The 19,816-nt window shown below is 40.7% G+C and overlaps 1 protein-coding gene across 6 annotated transcripts in view; it reads left to right on the top strand.

Annotated features, from left to right (window-relative positions):
• The window catches only part of SEMA6A (semaphorin 6A), a 109,801-nt gene extending 91,864 nt beyond the window's left edge, over positions 1–17,937 (top strand). For all 6 annotated transcript variants that reach the window (XM_062018758.1, XM_062018753.1, XM_062018754.1 and 3 more), the window contains one exon: positions 16,748–17,937. In XM_062018758.1, the coding sequence (XP_061874742.1) occupies positions 16,748–17,937 (1,190 nt within the window). The remainder of the gene's footprint in view (positions 1–16,747) is intronic.
• Positions 17,938–19,816: the final 1,879 nt, after the last annotated feature.

Below are 19,816 nucleotides of genomic sequence, written 5' to 3'. Positions count from 1 at the left end.
TGAGTCAGTATTTGCAGGTTTGAGGGGGAGGGCTTGGCTTTTCAAGGTGAAGCAAATATTCTGTATTTGATTGGTATCATTGTCCTGGCACAGTGGAAGGAGCTGACTGATCTTTAAAGAAAAGGTAGGCTAATGGAAGAAGGAGTTGCACTATAGTCAGTTCTGCTTGGATGGCAGTTGGGAAGAGCTATAAACTCAATGTATGATGCCTGAGAGGCAGCTACACAAATATTGCTATTCTTTCCCATTGTACACACAAACATAAAGCAGATTGTAAGTACTTCGCAGTTCACTAACAGTTTCAAAAGCTGGGGAAACAATGTAGATTGAATCAGACCAGATCCTTCTCTTACTATACCTTCAAGTCATTTACCCTCAGTCTAGTAAAAGAGTGCTGTGATAAAGGGAGTAGGGAATTTGCCCTGATTCTGTCTCCCATTCTGTAGCATTTAGCTGAGATTTGAAGGGAGAGGTGTGGTTACTCAGAACTGTAGTTCTTCACAAAGGGATTTCACATACACAAGACAAGATGACACAGGACTTAGTCTATTTAAACTTTCATAGATCCACATCTAGATTAAAACCTACTTACTTTTCCCATAAGGATTTAAAGAGGTTGGTTGGATGGGCTAAACAAATCTCTATAGGGTTGGAATTCTTGTTAGGTAAATTATCATCAGCTTAGTGTAAACATCTCTCTTGGTAGGAGTGAGGGACTTCTTTATGTTTGTCACATACACTAGCTGTTCAGGTGAAATGCTTAAAAAAATCTTATTTTTAAAACAAAGAAACAACCCTATATTTGTCTAGAATGACTAGTGAATAACTTGTCCAGGAACTGAATGTCTCAAAGACATCATGACGTACTTGCTGTAGAGCACCATTTGAACTCCATTTCAGATAAATACCAGCAAGCCATCACTAGCAGTTAAGTGGGACCATATCTCTCAGCAGAGTTTTTAATGGCCAGATACCTCTGTCCCCAGACCAATTTAGTAAGTAGCAAACATATTGGAAGATTGATGACCTCACCATGCTGGAGTGACTGGTATCCTCTAACATGCACCAGAGGGCTGTGCAGTCAAGATTAGGGAACACCCCAGATTTGTACGGAGGAATGACACTGATACTTCCTTTGTTCTGTTGGGCATATATGAGCTCTGTGCTTCTAGGGATAGGGACAGGTAATCATCTCAGATTGCACCCTGAAGTTCAAACAGTGGCAGTAGAAAACTAGATGCTAGTTAATAAAATGGAAATTGTACATAAAGTTGGTGAAAGAAGAGTGCTGGAAGGATGATTCTGACAAAAGGCTTTTTTGAAACTTGTTTTCATTATGTTTTTGTAAGTTTCTGTGAGAACGAGCAATGAGACAAAGAGGAGACAAGGCATGCAGAAAAGATGACAGAAACAAAATCCCCAAGCTGAGCTGCATCTTTAAGCCAATTTTAATCAAACATAAGGATTGTGATAGAGTACAGGGCAGTGATTTAGTGCAACTAAGTCTTCATTTCAAACCTTACATAAAAAAGCCCCAGCTCATTTAGTCACAGACTTTCTATGGTAACTTTCTAAAAATGTAAGAAGAGGAACAGTTTCTACTGCAAGATAGGTAAGGATGAGGAAACCAAAACATTGGAGGGGTTATAGTCCAACACCCACCAACTGCGTGTTCCATACCAAAAAAATATGCCCATACTTCAGCATTGGCATTAACTTAAAATTTTCAGAAATCAAAATGTTTCTGGTTTTACTAACAATGCAGATTTCAGATTTAACTCACAGAAGTGGAAACATGAGTAGCAAGATTAGAACCAAAAGCCACTTCTATTTAGTAGCCAAAAAAAAGATATCATTGGTAACAGAAGAGGTTGTGTTTGAGTGCAACCATTGATTATGAAAACTATGAACAAAGGGTACTAGGTCCTACAAAGAAAAGAAAGGTGAAGTTTGAAATAGAGCTCATCAAATGTCAAATGTGGCTGCAGGAAACAGCAGGACCTGTAATTGTCTGCCTGCATAGATTTAAAGTCAGGCTATCCATTTCCAGGCTGCAATGAGCAGTAGAAGCTTGTCTTAATAAACCAGAGAAAAACTGTCATTGCCACGGGACCTTGATCTGCTTTTTCAATAAAAGAGGCCACATCTAATTTGTCAAGGCAGCTGCTCAGGGTTCAGGACATTAGAGCTATTGTGTGATGGACTCAATCCCCTGCTGATGAGGACACCTGATGAGGACAGCTTAGTGGAAGGACACGGGCTGCCTCGTGCTCTTGTTTGACCCTTGTAGCACTGATGTATTTATCAAGAGCCAGGAATTTGCTGTAGGGTACACTGGCCCCACAGCGCCACTAACCTATCTGGAAATAGCAAAGCATAATTGGTGGGCAGGATATTAAGTGGCACTTAGTTTAATTTTTGCGGCATTTATATCAAGTATAGGGAGATGTTGTGCCATAGAAGTGCTGATTTGGGAGGGCAACCTAGCCCTTTCAATAAGAGGTTTCTGAAACTGCTCTGAAGTTTGAAGGGATTTAAGAGCAAAAAATCTAGTAGCTGAAAGATACTTAAAGCATGTTTTGTTGTGACGTTAATGCCAGTGCACAACTGAAATGTTAATATGCTCTTTAAAATACTTGAATAATTTATTTTTGTCATATAGGATATGTATAGTTTCAATAATGGTATTAATTAAACGGTAAGATGTCCTGTAGCAATTTTACAACAATCTGAACATTGATAGTCCTGATTCAGAGCACTTTTAATAAGATCTGTGTACTGCAAACTGTTTAATTCCACACCTCTGTACATACCTATTTTCTTCTAATACAGATGGCCTTTTAGTGAATGGTAGTCAACTGCTCCTTCAGCATGTAGGAAGGATCCTGACTGACGCTTTTCCTTTTTTTTCTGCTTCCTTTTTTTTTCCTGCCTTCATTTTTATAAGACAAATCTTAAAAAAAGATGAGCGTAATTCTTTATGTCAGCATGGTCTGGTGCTCACTGATCAAGAGCATGCAGTTAATTAAAAAAAGAAAAGCCTGGAGAGGGCATAATTTAGATTTTGCCATATTAGTTTTATTGGACATTAAATACATGTAACAAATGTTGTCAAATTTGGAAGGTAGTTGGTCCTACGGATATCCTTAGTTTGGTCAGGTGTTTAGGCAGTTGTTGCTTTGAGCTCTTCAGTAATCATTTAGGGTGACATTACAGTCTCTGGTATCCGATTACTGTTTCTATGACTTTTGCTAGATTTTAATCTCATGTTCTAAGATTTTCTGTGCCAGTAGGTAAGAGGGAGGATAGGGAAAAATATATTGTCTCTCTCATGTTACCAAAAAAAAGGGGGGTGGGCATTTTAATGAGAAGTTTTTAAGCAAATAATGGAAGTTTACCATTATATCAGAAATGTACATCCTGACATCCCTGTGAGGGGAAAAAAAAGAGACTCAGTATCCGAGCTCTAAGTTTTTTTTTTAAATCTTAGTCCCTCATACCCAGAAGAGGCTTGTTACAGTCAAGCAACTAAATACGCAGCCACAACTTTGTATACTTTGAGCATTGGTGCTGTGACTGATTAGCACTTTAACCACCAGCTGATAGTCTGACAGGTTTCCCTGCCCCACTGAAGTAGATTTTAACAGCTCCATTGGCATTAGAAGATCTTAAGGCAGTTTACAGAAAAGTTGCTCATGAAGCATTAAGACACATTTCTGGCACAACTGTACAATACAGCAAACGTTCAGAAGTGGTTAACATCACATCCATCACCAACTTTGTGTTGGCCAGGAAGAATACTTGTAATACTCCGAAATTGTGAGTCTCAGTGGATAGCCTCCAGACCAGTTCTAGTCTCCTACGTCTACCAAAGTGGTTAGCCCTGGATATTAAACTGTAGCTCTCCCAACAGCAAGCAAAGATTGCTATCTTCTGTGACATAAAATCTCAGATGAAGGTGCAGCTTTGATAGCATTGTCACAACTGGGCATAAACTAGACAGCTTTTCATATACCCAACAAGGATTTTTTTAATTGGAAAATAACACCAGCTGCATGCTGTCAATAATATGCCATCTTGTTCATGCTCCATCCCGTCTTACCCACAATTGTGACAGAAAATAGAGGAACAGCTGTTAAAAAAATAAGAGAGGGAGAAGCAGGCACATTTTTAAAGCCCCTACAAAGCCACTGTTATTCTCTATTAGTTCTAGAGAGAAATAGAGGGGGTTTTTTTTGAGAGCTTGAAAGATCTGCAATTACTAAACACAAACAGCACCAGAACAGGCAAGGAATTTAAATGTGCACAGAAGCACCTCCTGAACAGCAGCACACCAAAGCCTTCATTAAAATAATTCCAAAAGTGTTTTGAGAAGCACATATTTGCCAGTTGTTTTCCTTATTGTTTAAATCAGAAAAATGTACTGAGTTCCTATATGGAAGCAAGCAGGATGAGTGAGACAGAAGCCATAACAACGGATAAACACTGAGTACCACTTATTTTTAAAGAAGCTAATAGAAGTGGTCTTGTCATGTGGTGCAGAAAATGCCAGTGGTAGTCTCTTTAAGACTGTGGTCAGCACTGGAGAAATTTAATTCTTGCCACCAGCTTATAGCTCCCATCAAATAGTTTAACAATTCTCCATGTGTATTCGTTGCTGAATGAGTCCCAGTCAGAGGGTCTCAAAGGAGGGCACAGAGCAGGAGTGCCCTCTGTCCCTTTTTCTGCCTGCTCTCCCTACTGAACCACTTGCATTCACCACAGAGCCTGCCCAGAGGTTTGGGCAATCACAACTCATAATAAAGAATATAAAGAGCACTGCTCTTTTTTTGCAGATAGCATTCAGCTTTATCTCTACAAAACACTAGTCTCTATTCAGGGTCTTAAAGAGGTCTTACAGTCCTGCAGCACTTTATGTGCTTTTTGTCTAAATATGACAAAGCTACAGGCAATGCCCTGAGGCACTCATCCAGTAAAACCAATTAATTTTCCTTACCCAAGGGAGTTTGTATATCTCAGTATGTGGTTTCCACTCGTTGAACTAAATTACTAATATAAAATCAGCAGCTAACTTTCATATACCAAGCATAGAGACCTGGAAAGACAATACAGTTTATCTCTACTTGCTCATGGCAAGACAACTTGATAGCATCCGCTGTGCTTCCCTGAAAGGTTTCGTCTCACCTACACTGTATTTAGAAAGGAAAAGAGAGAATAAATATTTACCACTGAGAGAAAAGAGATTGTGACAAAATTTGTTAGGGTCCCAATGCTAGGTAAAAAATGAGGCTTTAACCTCTTACATGGAAGTTTGCAAATCTGTAGATCAGTAAGCATACTTGAGAACTATTCTACAGATATGAAAGACAATCAGCACCTACCTTCATCTTTATCAAGTAGCTATGCAAGCTGCCTAGTTTGCCTGCAGGCATGGAAAATACAGGCTTAAAGAAAAAGCACAAGCAGAAACTGAACCAATGCCACAGTAAATCCAGAAAATTGAGATTTAATCTAGTACCAGAACTGAGTGGAAAGCTGAGGGAGTTGTGTTGCAAAAACACTGCTGTTTGTGAGATGTTTGTTAAAGCAAATACACAAGTACATCTGCCTGGCCTGCCACTGGACAGTCAAGAGGGTGTCTGGATGGGTTTCAGATGTATGTTGGAGAAGACACACTACTGTGGTTAGATTACTGCTGGCCCCAGGGCAGCTTTTGTGGAGCTGGGGCATGTACCTGCTTGCCAAAGTATGTCCTCTTGAGATGAAGCTTCACCTCATCTAGGGAAGTCAGCTAGGCACAGTAATCCCTGAGCATGGTAAAAAATGCACAGACAGGAAACGTCAATGAAGTTACGGCATCAAAGAATAAATGTACATGCAGTGCCTGCAAGGTGAGGTACTAATTAAATTTTTTTTTTTAAGAAAAAAGGTTAAAAAGGTACAGAGAAATGAAGTTTTACAGACAGAAAAAATGTCTGTAAGAAGTCACCACTGGAGAGAGAAAATGAAGCAAGAGAGAGGTGATAGCAGTAGCAGGACAAGTCCTGTCTTTTACCTCAGGATATAGTTGGAGTAACCATACTTGCTTTGCTGGAGACACTGGATTTCAATTAGTAAAACTGAGAGGAAAGAAGGCCTCTGATACTGGAAGAGTAGTAGTGAAGTACTGTCATGGTTTGACATGAAGCTGTAAGGGGGCAAAACCACAACAGGTACAGAAAAAGAACTAGTGATAAAATTATTCTTGCCGAATGTTACGGCTAGTGTTTCAAACTGACTGCATTTCCTCTCATTTAATGCATTCAAAGGCAGATGAGGCTATGGGACTGCACTACAGAAAGAAATGATGAACCATAATCGGACATGTATAAGCTACTTTTTTCCCTACAGCACCAGCCCTACAAATATTTCTAGAAGCAGCATTCTTGTATTTTCCTGATCACTGGAGCCATGTTTTAATTCTTAAGTCCAGATCTTTTGACTATACCTGTGCTGTTCATGAGTGTCAGAGAAATGAGCAGTTGATCTACAATATTTCCTTTCTGTCACACATTCAATATTACTGGTATTTTAATGACAGAAAAGGTCTCATCTTTTCTCTGTATGAGAGCAGACCTAATGTGAGGTCCAGCCGTGTTCCTAACATGCACCAGCAACCCAGCTGTGGGCAGAAGGACTGCCTAAGAAATACAGTCTGTGGGCATAAGTAAACATTATTGGCTTGTTCACACGGTTGTTCAACAGTTTCATAGTCATACCTAGGGACCACAGAGTGTACAATATATAGGGTACAATTTTATTATTTAAATGTCTTGGATGTTTAATAGCCATCTCCTTTGTTAGTTCAGCTATGATGCACTGGTAGCCTAAAACTAGCATTTCCATTTTTATGTCTTTAAAGAAGATCAGAGCTGATGAGGAAACAATTTTTGCTTTTAGATCATATGCAGTGTTTGAAATGTAAACCCAATTCTTCCACAAGGCTGCTTTAAGCTTCAGCCTGCTAAGCAGAGCTGCTTATTTTGACATTCAGCAAACTTCACTTTTCCCCTGTTGTGCGAAGAGGCCATAGTTCAAATCAGGCTAAAAAAGGAGAGGAAAAGCCACAGAGTTTCTCAGCGATAACTTCTCTTTCCTTGACACTGTTCATAAAAGCTGCTTCCAGAAAGGCACTGGGCTGCCCAGAATACATAATGCCCACAGCAGGAAAAAAAACCAAAAAAACTCAGCACTTGTTCTGCACCATCAGAGGAGCTCCATGCAGTGAAATGGGAACTGTGAAGATGAGAGATTCAGTTTGCAGACTACAACTTCTCTGGAGCCCTGAAATCATGCATATTCAGCCAAACATATGTAAATCTGGTTTAACCCAGCTGTGAAAGATCCCCTGAAGTAAACTAATAAAGAGCAGCTGGATATGTTTAAGCTCATCCCAGTCATTGTAGAAAGGTCCCAGAATGCATACTGAGCCTTTTTTTACTACATTAGAGGAAATGCAATAGACTTTAAAGGAAACTTGTGTTTTAAGATGCAAAGCAGCTCAAAGTTTTCGTCTGTCAGGACAAGCTACAAAAGAATTAATTTTCCTTGACATTTGGATGTTATACATCTTGTTTTAACTACCATGAATGCCTGTGTTTTAACTTTTTTAAAGGACCTGCTATGTCTGCTTGTTCCCCATCACACAGAGCTGTCTAAAATTATCACTGCTCACTGGGAAAGGGCGAGAGGTGAAGGAAAGTACTGAAATCAGGAAAGTTCAAAATGGTCCTCCACTGCATACCACCTACCAGCAGGAGAAAGTTTGTCAAGCGTAATCTAGTGCAAGAGCTGGCCTTGAGCCTAGCTTCTGGGACAAATAAAATAGGACTGGCTTCAGGACTGCAGTGACTTTCATCATTATATTATAGATCCAGAAGGCTGTATATCTCAAACCTTCTCCCATGCAAACTGGTTTATTAACTGGTTTATTTATAGAGCTGCTGCTTAGAAGTAACACAATTTAAAACACTTGAAGACCTTTCGATTCCAATGATTTTCAGGTATGCCTCCCCATCATTTCAGTGGGGGTGGGAGTTATCTGAGCGTGAATTTGCTGGTTTAGATCTTGTAATTCCCATCTACAAGAATCCCTTTCAAAAAAGAACTGTTTGTTTCCAATTTCTCCAGCTTCACAGATGTGGCCATGGTGTAGGTTTTTGTGGCTGCTGTATCATACAGAAAAAATTGGATTTAGGGATCTTAATCAAAATTAAAACAAGTAATTGAAATCCATTCTGAAAATGTTCCTTCAAGACTCACGGGTTACCTCATGTGGACCTTGTCTCACTTTTTTTGCTAGCTTAAAAGTGTCAGAATGAAAGTTCTCTATCTTCCCATAGAGACCAAACCCACCTGTTGATCACCTAGTAAGTTACAAGCATCTTTTTTGTATAGACCATTATGTCAACATTCATTCGTTCAAAAGTGGACAGGGAAGTGCTGGAGTGAGTCCAGCACAGGGCCACCAAGATGATCAGAGGACTGGAACATCTTTCCATATGAAGAAAGGCTGCAGGAACTGAGGCTGTTTAATCTGGAGAAGAGAAGACTGAGGGGGGATCTTCCTAACATTTACAAATATCTAAAGGGTGGGTGTCAGGAGGTTGGGACATCCCTTTTTTCTGTAGTAGCTAGCAACAGGACAGGGGGTAATGGGATGAAGCTGGAACACAAAAAGTTCCACTTCAACATAAGAAAAAACTATTTCACTGTGAGGGTGACGGAGCCCTGGCACAGGCTGCCCAGAGGGGTTGTGGAGTCTCCTTCCTTGGAGGTCTTCAAGACCCGCCTGGACATGTTGCTGTGTGACCTGATCTAGGTGACTCTGCCTCTGCAGGGAGTTGGACTAGATGATCTCTAAAGGTCCCTTCTAACGCCTACCATTCTGTGATTCTATGAAAAGTGGAGAGAAGTGATATAATTTGGATGAGTTGAAAGGAGAAATAAAACCACCCTTAGAGATCAATAAATGAACATATGCTGGAGGGATTGCTTCTGAAACAGATCTGATTTAAGGGCCAAAAAACCCTGACAGAGGCCACTGTGGCTGGTCTGATTGTTTAGATCCTTTTCAAGGTTTTGTTACATGTTACTTCAGGCATGTTATATATTGATTTTCTTTTCCTAATTCTAAAGTGTGATTTCTCCTCATAGCTCCAGTGATTGCCAGGCTTCTTGTAATTGAAGATTTTTCTCTTTACCAATTTCATTCTTCTCTCCCAAGTGCATACATCCACTTTTTGTTTGCTGAATGTCTCAGTCTGCTTACTTGGTCAACTGGCTTTGTGTGCCATAGGGTGGAATCTAGAGGGGAGATGTATTGCCCTTCTCAGCACAGTCACGTGAAACTTACGGTTACAGACCTTTACAAATCAGCAATATAGCTGAGATGCTGGGTAGGATTGTACTGAATCAGCAGAACAAGTCCTTGCAGCCAGAAGGAAGATGAAGGAAAAAGCTTACTTACTTCTTTCAAGAAAGCAGTTCTGATAAAGTGGCAAACATCAAATCATTGGGATTATAATGTGCTTGGTTTATGTCAAACTTTGAAATTATTCCTTCAAGAAAAATGTAAGAGAAGATCTCAGCAATACATGGTAGGCTCGTGGTCATTCCTGAATTTGCTAACACTTTCAATCTGTGTGTCTAGTCTAAATTAATCTTTTTATTCCTGTTTCTGGTTAAAAAGGAGGAAGAAATCTTTGTAATACCTACAGGGATTTTCCAGGCTGCAATAGTCTTTTTAGCAGCATGAGACTGCCTGTAAACACAGTTCTAACACCTGCAGACACATGTTGAAAACATATTCAGTGGTATTTTAAAAAGGTATTTTGAAGCCCATAAAAACCTCCATTCATAATGAGTCTATACTAGCATTTCTTGCAAGTCTAAACAGAGGGAGACAGGCAGAGAAGCTTGCTCTGAAGAATTACATTAACTGCAAGGTTTTCGCCTTAAATAACAACAGTAAAGAAGTCATTGTGCCTTTCTGTAACAATAACTTGTTCTGTGGAAAGACTCAAGTGATATTTTAGGTGTTGGAGATGGAAGTGGGCTTATTCCCGTTTAACAAGAGAAGTGAAGTTTGAGACAGCAATGACACTCACTCACTGACAGCAGTTAATGTGTGTTCTGGGCATAAGTATTGCCTTATTCTCTGATAGCTGTTCCCTCACTTCCCTGCCAGAATATCATTCTTCATTTCCCACTTCAGCTTTTCAGTTCACTGTGGGCCACTACTTTGGGTTGTTATTTTTCCATCTGTTGCAGGTAACTTTGGAAAGCCAGACAATGACGATTGCCTGCAGAGGTGATCACAGAGCATTCTTGGCACACATGGCATTTGGTCATATCCAGGGTACACCTCTCCCAGCATAAATAATTTCTGGGACAGAAGTGTCTTTGTCTCCACAGTGCAGCTAACTGTAGTGCTGATGTGGTGACAGGTAACTGGGTTATCCACACAGGGAAACTTGTAGTTACAGGACTGGATTTTGTACTCTGCCCTGTGAGTTAGTCTCAGTGTGACTTCAGCTTGGCTGTGAAAGAAGGCAGCATATGGACTATTGTATCACTAAGACAGCCTCACATTAAGCTATTCAAACTGGAAAGACATTTGCTGTTTGTTTTCATTCATCAAGCAGTTGAGAGGGTTAAAAGCTAGAATTATAGCTTGTGCTTGCTGCAAAGCATATGCCAGAATCTCGACTTAGAGGAATGTGGTTGTGGGGCTCTTCTTGATGTTCTGCCATCCCTGTCCCAGGGACAGAAAGACACTTAGGCTTTGTCATAGGATGTTTCTTTTTATACTGTACATGCTAAAAGGATACAGCTCTTTTGCTGAGCCTCTGGAGTTAAGGTCTCCTTTCTGCAGTTGCCTGTTAATTGCTGTTCTCCTGAGACAGACACCGTACTGCAGATCTCTTTCCAGGTAGATCTTTGATCAGTGGTTTTCAACTGTAGCTTTTTAGTAGATTTTAGCTCACTTTCATTTCCTTCTGAGAAAATCAGTCAAAGACTTTACAGACCTCTAGGAGTATCATACTTAATGTTTCCCCATAGGAAAGAGAAAAAAAAGCCATTTATTCTTGGCAAATCTGCTTTGGCTTTTATTTATATATATATATGTAATTATTTCATCATCCTTTGGATGCTCATAAAATTGGGTGATTAATCTCTTGTTCTAGTGTCATTCGCATTCTGAAAATTGCACTGGCAGGCCTGTCTCTTGTTAGGTCCTCCCTTTGACTCATCTCAAAAGCAGGTAATGTGTTTACTCTTTTCCAAATCTCTTCATGTGTGTCCTTCCTCAAGCATCTTCCAATATACTACAGGGTGTGTAGAAATTTCTTTGACAGCAGTTGGGGACAGTTTGTAAATGTCTTCATTATGTAAATATTTTTTACCTCTTCTCTGTTCTGGTTGACACTTATTCCCTGACTTTGTTAAATTTCTGATCTCAGGTCAGAGATCAGATTTCTGATCAGAGATCAGAGTGGAGGTTTTTGCTGAAACGTGAAGCAGTAAAAGGAGTAAATGCTTCAGTTTCCTGAATGGAGTAAATGCTTCCATCTTTCCTTATCTATCCTGCTGTACTGAAATTTGTTGTACTGGTAGTCATTGTTCAGTTATGCTCATGCCATGTATTCTTTAGAATGATGAAGTCTGTTCCCTTGTGATTATTTCATCCTAATTACGTTTCTGCCCTCAGAAGTTCTTTCCTTTTAAACTCAGAAGAAGCTAGGACAAAGGCTGAACTTGATCTTCAAGGCGTCTTCCAGCTGAAATGATTCTACATCCAGAATAGTTTCATCAATATTTTCATACAATACTTTCAGCACTCTGCACATCTTGCCGTTTAGCTTGTATTTTAACATATGTAGAAAGTACATTCCTAATCCTTTAATATTTTTGTTAATTGGTGAAAAGAAGCAGCCTCATCTCCTTACTGCTTACAATGATGTAGTATACAATACGTCTATACCATTGTATCACCTCTGGTCTTTTCTCTCATATTTTCACTCATAGACACTCACCAAGTCTGCTTCTCATCTTTCCCAGAACTTTACAAAAAAGTATATGTATTTTTTACATAAAATTTAACCTCTCCTTGCTTTTTCCCCAACTACCTTTAGTGAACAAACTAGATCAATACTCCACTCATGTGATTTATCAAAGCACCAGCTCATTCCAGAATTGAAACACATCAAAGGCTTAGAAACATTTTTCTTAATATCCTCTTAACCAACCAGCCAGCCAATACTGTGTACCTTACCTACAAGCTCTGCTGGAAGAAAGAATGAATTATGTATAGCAGAATAATAGAATACCACATGAGGTCTTCTCTCTCATTAGATGAGTAAGAAGAGGTGATTTTGCGTGTTCCAGACTGTTACAGTACAGGGCATACTGACTGAGAAAATGAATGGTGATGTCAGGAGATGCAGACAAAAGGACATAGGATGAAATTACAGAATGTTAGTGGAGGAGGAAGGATCAAGTTGTCTACAGGAATCAGTATGGCCATGAAAAGTGGAGAATATCAGGTAACTAACCTGTCTCTTTTAGTAGCCAGAAATAATAGTATCTCACGTGTGGGAAGACCCTAAAGTCCTAAGACCGGTTGTGATTTGCAGAAGACAAATTTTGACTAAATTGAAAGACTTTGGGGTAATACATGTCAGAATGTTTCTGGCATTAGTGACACACAAAGTCTGATCCACAAGAGTGCAAATATTTAACCTTGTCTATGTCTTTGAAGCTTTTTCAATTCTACAGCTATTTTTACCACCAGACCTTTCCCAAGTGTAATGTTAGTACAGGTAACTGTCAAGACTATGCTTTTACAATGAATAGCTGGTTATTATCCCTGGTGATACATTTCTGTGTACTACGAAAAACAATCAAGAGTATGGATGAGCAGTTTAGACCACATGAAATGAAATAAGCAATGTATTTTCACATTTGGAAAGAACATATTGCAATCACGGAAGTGCTAGATGTAATATTTTTAAAGTATTTAATTTAGAATCATTGTTTTATTATCAAATATGAGATAATGTAGTGGTATTTATATCAATCTTATTTTACAGTCTGCTTCCATAGTATTTTATGCAACCAGCCCAATCACTTTTCCAGTACATAATGTCTTAGAAGGACTTCAGATAATATATATCTATAAGACTTTTCAATAGCTGATTATTTTCTCCATTTATTTAAATTATTTCAATAATGAGTGCTAATGAATTATGCTGGACTGAGCCTTGAGTTCCTTAAGAATGAAAGGACAAGTGAAAGCACACAATGTAGTCTGTAAAGTGACACCAATACTGTCCTGTTTCCTTTCAAACTGGAATGTTTTAGGAACATAGTTAGAATCACACATTTGCTTATTCATCACAGTCTGTGAAGGCAGTTACTACTGAGACTTCAGTTGGCAGTGACTGCAGTTATCAACGTATTTCATATTAGATTTTCCCCTTCTGTGGTCATGACAGTAGGATGCTGAACATTCCTTACACTTTTTCATTATTTAATTCTATCTATTCCATAACTATTAATGCAGGATCAAATCTTTCCCACCTTACTTCATTTCAGTTAAAGTTGTTGGGATTGTTTGCATAACAAAAGACACGTGGTTCCATGTGATCCATGGTAGAAAAGAAATTATATCATTAACCTGACATTGTGTCCAGAGACGATCTGCCTGCCTAGAGCAAAGTCAATGCTGTTAAATATCCTTTAATGCTGATACAGAAAACATAATAAACATCGGGAAGGTTTCAGCTTAAGATGACCTAGCTGGAATCAGTCTGTTTTAAGACCCTCATAAATTTCTATTGATAAACACCTGCAGTGTGAGTGACATCATTTCAGCTACACCTTTCTTGAACACACATGATCACCCAGACTGACCTGTGTAGTAATTTTGTAGTGTGACTTGTAATGATTCAATATTCATCCATTGGTAATATAAAACTGAAAATTTCCTACTGCTTTTGTATGCAGTGATGCAGGTTTGTGCTTAAGGCTATAATTTTCAGGGTAGGACTTAGCCTAAAGAAGGCAACTGAGGGTGTAGAACAACTTCCCTTAGGAAGTAGGAGATGTCAGGCATATATGTGTGCTTTAAGCCTTTCCCTCACATTCTGTCACTGGACCTGAGAGAACTTTCCTCTCCACTCCCCATAAGGAGGAAGTTTTAGACCGCAATGAGATCCTGTCTTGTCTAAGCTGAGCAAATTGAGTATCTGCACCAGCTCCTCGTCAGTTGTGCCCTTTAGTTTTTTCACCATCTTTGTTGCCCTCCTTTGGACATATTCTAATATTTTCATGTGGTTATTTGGCCACCAGGGCCCATCATGGACTCATATTGAGCATCATACTCATCAACCAAAACCACCAGATTGCTTTCTGCAGGACTGCACTGCAACCTCATATCCCCCAGTCTATATGTAAAAGGATATTAAGTTAGTAAGACTTGACTTTCCCTTCAGGAATCCATGCTGGCTTTCAACCTAGATGTACACACCCGTACGTAGGCACTGAGCAGAGATTTTGAGTCTTCATGCAAAAAACACTGGACTGAAGTTCTCAAAGGGGTATAACTCTGAAGTACATGGAACATGTCCATGAAGTTAAGCTTTTTAAGTTGAAGTTTTTCTTCATGCCCAGCAATGCATTTGTGGATAAGACTTAGCACTTCCCTGACCATCCTTCCCATCCATTTAAGACTTTCTGTCTCTGATTCTGCAGTTGATGGCCAGAGACAGTTTTACAAGTGCAAATAAATTTGGTCTCAAAATGCCACAGATTCTGGCAAGTATATATCAGTAGGTCAAGGTCCACAGAAGACCAACACCTTTGAAGTGAAATGTACTTACTGCTGACTGTGCCATAACCACTAAATTGTGCTCTGGTCTATATACAGTAATTTTGTACATGGATTTAAATTACAGAGCTGCGTTCTGCTGCTGCTTATTAAGTGCTGATGACAATGAATAGAAAAATCTGCATCTTAAAAAGCTGCTGGGCTTTAAGAGAGGATTCTCTTAGAAACACTTAATTTGAAGATTGTTTCTAATTGTATATTGTTTTCTGAGATTTACTCTTCCTCCCCTTACTTTTTTTTACTATTAAGACAATTATATGAATGAAGGATCTTATTTTCTTAAAGGATCATCCACTCTTGCTATTTATTCTCATCATGAAATCATAATCCTTTATTTGTCACAGCACAATAATTTCTGTGGCAACCAGCTGTGATGTCAAACACAGGAGCTTATGATTTCAAGAGCTGTTTTGCTTTTAAACATAAAGTTTCTGTCTTGTAAGCAAATATCTCTTGTCCACCTAAATGCAGCAATTAAATGGAGGTGGAAAAATATATGCTATAGTTTACTGAGATGTATTTTGCATTTGATTCTAATTCTGGGCCACTAATACCTTCACTGCCAGACACATGCCACATTATTCTAGAAGGAGTCAATTTATGATATGAAATTTTTGTATCTTCATGAAGTCTCAGGAGGGTCTTGGAGGTACATTTTCTGTATTTCTGTCTCTCTTGTAATAAGGACAAGAATTGCATTTCCTTAAAGCATGTGGAACTTTTAATGCCCTGGCACTTGGACTCCCTCTGGGGAAAGAGGTGGGAGACATGTCCCTTCAGCTCCTTGTCAAGCTGTGACTGCTGCTTGTTAAGCACAAACCAGAAATGGGGAGGGGGGGGAAGGAAATTATTAGAAGCTCTGTGTTTGTGTTTTATTGGTGCTACTGGCTTTATGCCCAACTATGTCAGGAAAAAAGTACTTTCCTCAGAAATTCTGGGTATTGATTAATGCCATATTAAGGACTTCAGATGGAAGAGGTACATCCTGCCGAAGATGCTTTCTCTAACAGCGGGTGATTGAAGGGCTCAGTAATATTTGACAGTGACCTTTGACAACAGCACAGGACCACAAAATGAGGCCCTCAGATGGGTGTTCAGATAAGAAAGCGTAGGCTTCGGCACAGAGGTCAACCTGTTAGTGTGGTCAGAACAAGAGAAAGCTTTTAAAATTAAAATAGCAAGGACAGTCATCTAGCAGGTTCAATACATTTCAACATTGTGCTTTATCTTTCATAGTTATTTAAGCATCCTCCTGAAGCTCAGGCATGTGACATTGACTTTTAAAACACATGACAGTGGTAACAGAATGACAAGCAGAGAAAGAAGCCTTAAACAATGTGGGATACATTTCCCTGGTATTTGCAAAGCTTCTATCTCCTGTCCTCCTTTTAAAGGTTTTTCAGTGTAAATGGTTTATCATAATAAAAACACCACAATATTGGCTGAGGAGAGATTGGATGGAGGAAGGGGAGGAATGAGCAGTATGTCAGAGGAGGAGAAATAATAGCTCTGACCTGCTGAAGTCAGAGTGAGTTGTCTGGGACCAGGGTCTCAAACTGATTGCACTTGCCCTGCATGTAAACTTTCTCCTCCTAAACTTCATAGTCTTTAACTCCAGATGTGAAAGCTGTACTGAAAGCCCGAGGCTGCACATGGAAAATGTAGCTAGGAGGTACAGTATGCTTCCAAATGTAGGCAAACTATTAAAAAATCACCTTGCAAAACTCTAGGATTTGCCTTTGAACAGAGTAGTTAATGATAGGTGGTTTTCCCCCATCCTGAGTTTGTTTAACTGCTGTATGCTGTTTATTACAGGAGTGATTCGTGAGAGTTACCTGAAGGGTCATGATCAGCTGGTGCCAGTCACCCTGTTGGCCATTGCAGTTATTCTTGCTTTTGTCATGGGGGCCGTCTTTTCGGGAATCATAGTGTACTGCATCTGTGACCATCGCCGCAGAGATGTGGCCGTTGTTCAGAGGAAGGAGAAAGAACTGACTCACTCCCGCCGTGGCTCCATGGGCAGCGTTACCAAGCTCAGTGGCCTCTTTGGGGATGCTCAGTCCAAGGAGCCAAAGCCTGAAGCTATCCTCACACCTCTGATGCACAATGGCAAACTGGCTACCCCAGGCAGCACTGCCAAGATGCTAATCAAAGCTGACCAGCACCATCTAGACCTGGCTGCTTTGCCAACCCCAGAGTCCACCCCAACCCTCCAACAGAAGAGAAAGCCCAGCCGTGGCAGCAGGGAATGGGAGAGGAACCAGAACCTCATCAACGCCTGCACAAAAGATATCCCCCCAATGGCCTCACCCGTGATCCCAACTGACCTGCCGCTCAGGGCTTCTCCTAGCCACATTCCCAGCGTTGTGGTCCTGCCCATAGCCCAGCAAGGCTACCAGCACGAGTATGTTGACCAGCCGAAAGTGAGCGATGGGGCTCAGATGTCCATGGAGGACCAGAATGCCACTCTTGAGTACAAAACTATCAAGGACCATCTCAGTAGCAAAAGCCCCAGCCACGGGGCTAACCTGGTGGAAAATCTTGACAGCATGCCACCAAAAGTACCCCAGCGGGAAGCTTCCCTCGGGCCCCCGAGCGCCTCACTCTCACAGAGCAGCCTGAGCAAACGGCTGGAGATGCACTCTTCTGCTTACAACGTGGACTACAAAAGAAGCTACCCTACAAATTCGCTCACAAGAAGTCACCAGACGTCAACCCTCAAAAGAAACAATACTAACTCCTCTAACTCATCCCATCTCTCCCGCAATCAGAGCTTCAGCCGGGGCGACAACCCACCGCCAGCCCCACAGCGAGTGGACTCCATACAAGTCCACGCTGCTCAGGCACAGGCTGTGACTGTATCTCGGCAGCCGAGTCTCACTGCCTACAACTCACTGACGAGGTCGGGCTTGAAGCGCACACCCTCGCTAAAGCCAGACGTACCTCCCAAACCTTCCTTTGCTCCACTGTCCACATCTATGACGCCCAGCGATGCATGTACATAATCGGGGGTGGGGGGGGGGGGTAGTGGGAGGAGGAGGACAGCAGTTAAGCAGAGTTTGCCCTTGAAAGGCATTGTTTGGCAACTGTTATCACTCACTCCTCTGAGAAGATGGTTATTGCAGGCTGAAGATGTGTCTGATTTCTGCTCTCTGGGAAAAGTGGAATATTTTTTTAAACCTGAGCCATATGACCCATGGTTGAAGGTTTGCAATTGCAAATGCAGGACTCGCCCCCACAACCCGCCAGTTCTTTGCTCAAAAGGCTAGCCCTTCATCACAAACATTGAGCCAAAAGCACACAGGTGAAAAGATGACTGTGACGTTTCACCTCCTGTCCCAGCTGCACAGGGCATTCCTGAACTGGGAAAGAGTGCTCTGAAAAGCAAAACAAGTAATTACAAAAGCAAACAAATTTATAAAAAGGAAAAAAAAGAAAAAAGAAAAAATAATTCATAAAGCTAACTCTGACTTAACAATGGCAGAAGTTTACTACGTGCAGGTACTGTGAATTGACGTCCATCAGTGTTACAGCCATGTGGTTACAGCAGTTAAATGCCATATTGGGCAAACTACGTCATAGATTTCTGCTACCCTTTTCTTTTAATGAATAACACGTGACTGTTAACGCAAGTAACTCCTCTTATTTATTGTTCAACTTTGGTTTTTCCTAAGGAAATGACTTCTGCATATCATCCCATGAGCAGCTCTTCAGAGAAGTATCTTGAAAGTTATACCTATTTAACATGAAACCCATTAACTGGAGTAATTAAAACTCTTTTATTTTTCAAATAAATTCACTGAGTTAGATGAGTTGGACCTGGAATTCTGAACTTTGTGCCTGGACTGCCTGATTAGCTGGAAAAAAAAAAGGGGATATCTATTTAAGTCTCTCAGCTAATTAGCTGTCTAGGCCTCTGACCTAAGACAGCAACAAATACTGCAAGTTCATAACTTCTAAAAGCAACTGCAAAAGAAACTCTTAAAAGCCGCACATTTGTGCACCATTGCTATCAACATGGCTTTGTCAGTAGCTAATACTTTCTGTGAAGGCACCAGCTTGTGATGTGCCATCTCATTTCACCTTGCATGTGAGACGGCAAACAAAATCCTCAAACAGTGTGAACTAGTTAATATGCCGGCTGTTACCATGCATAAATTATGGTCTTATCACACGGGTTTTTCGTGGGAATATATCTGTGAATAGCCTGTTTTCTTCCACATGTAAATTTGTGCCTTACACCCTCAGTTGTGTATACTTGTGAACTGTAGTATGTAAAACCTTTTTCTTTGTCCCCTTTGAGTAATGCAAATATTTATTGATCCTTCCTCCTCCAAGCCCCTTGAAGAACTGGAGTAAAGACATTGAAAGAAGAACATGGTGGTTATAGTCATAAAACGACGTGTCCCTCAAGAAATTAGGCTAGCACCATACCCTCCACTTCAATTTGACCTTCTACCTGTGCCAACTCCTCTCAAAACCACCCAGAAGCGGCAATGCTCCCCAAGGCACCATCCTGGAGTTTCTGCCTTTCCCCTTTACCACACGTCAGTGTGAGGACCATTCTCACTGGGCAGCAAGGAAGTGACCAACAGCATTGTCCACGAGGCTGGAGTGTCCCCAGTCTGGGGGTGAGCATCAGTGAGGGGGGCCAAGGCCTGCAGAAAGCCCAGCCACACAACCTGCAGCGTGCAGGGCTCACGGAGCTAAGGCAAGCAGGCAGGCTCCTGCTGTAGCTACCTGCTGCTCCAGAAGGACGCTGCGTATACTTCTTTGGGGAAAAAAAATGTCCTTTTTTGGGTTTTTTTTTCCTTTGTTTCTTTTGTGTGACTGTGCATGTAGCTAGCGTGGGAGTGTGCGCGTGCACAGGGGGTGGGGGGTGTG

The sequence above is a fragment of the Colius striatus genome, chromosome Z (genome assembly GCF_028858725.1).
Source record: "Colius striatus isolate bColStr4 chromosome Z, bColStr4.1.hap1, whole genome shotgun sequence".
Classification (NCBI taxonomy): Eukaryota; Metazoa; Chordata; class Aves; order Coliiformes; family Coliidae; genus Colius; species Colius striatus.
This window is presented reverse-complemented; position numbering and strand designations above follow the sequence as displayed.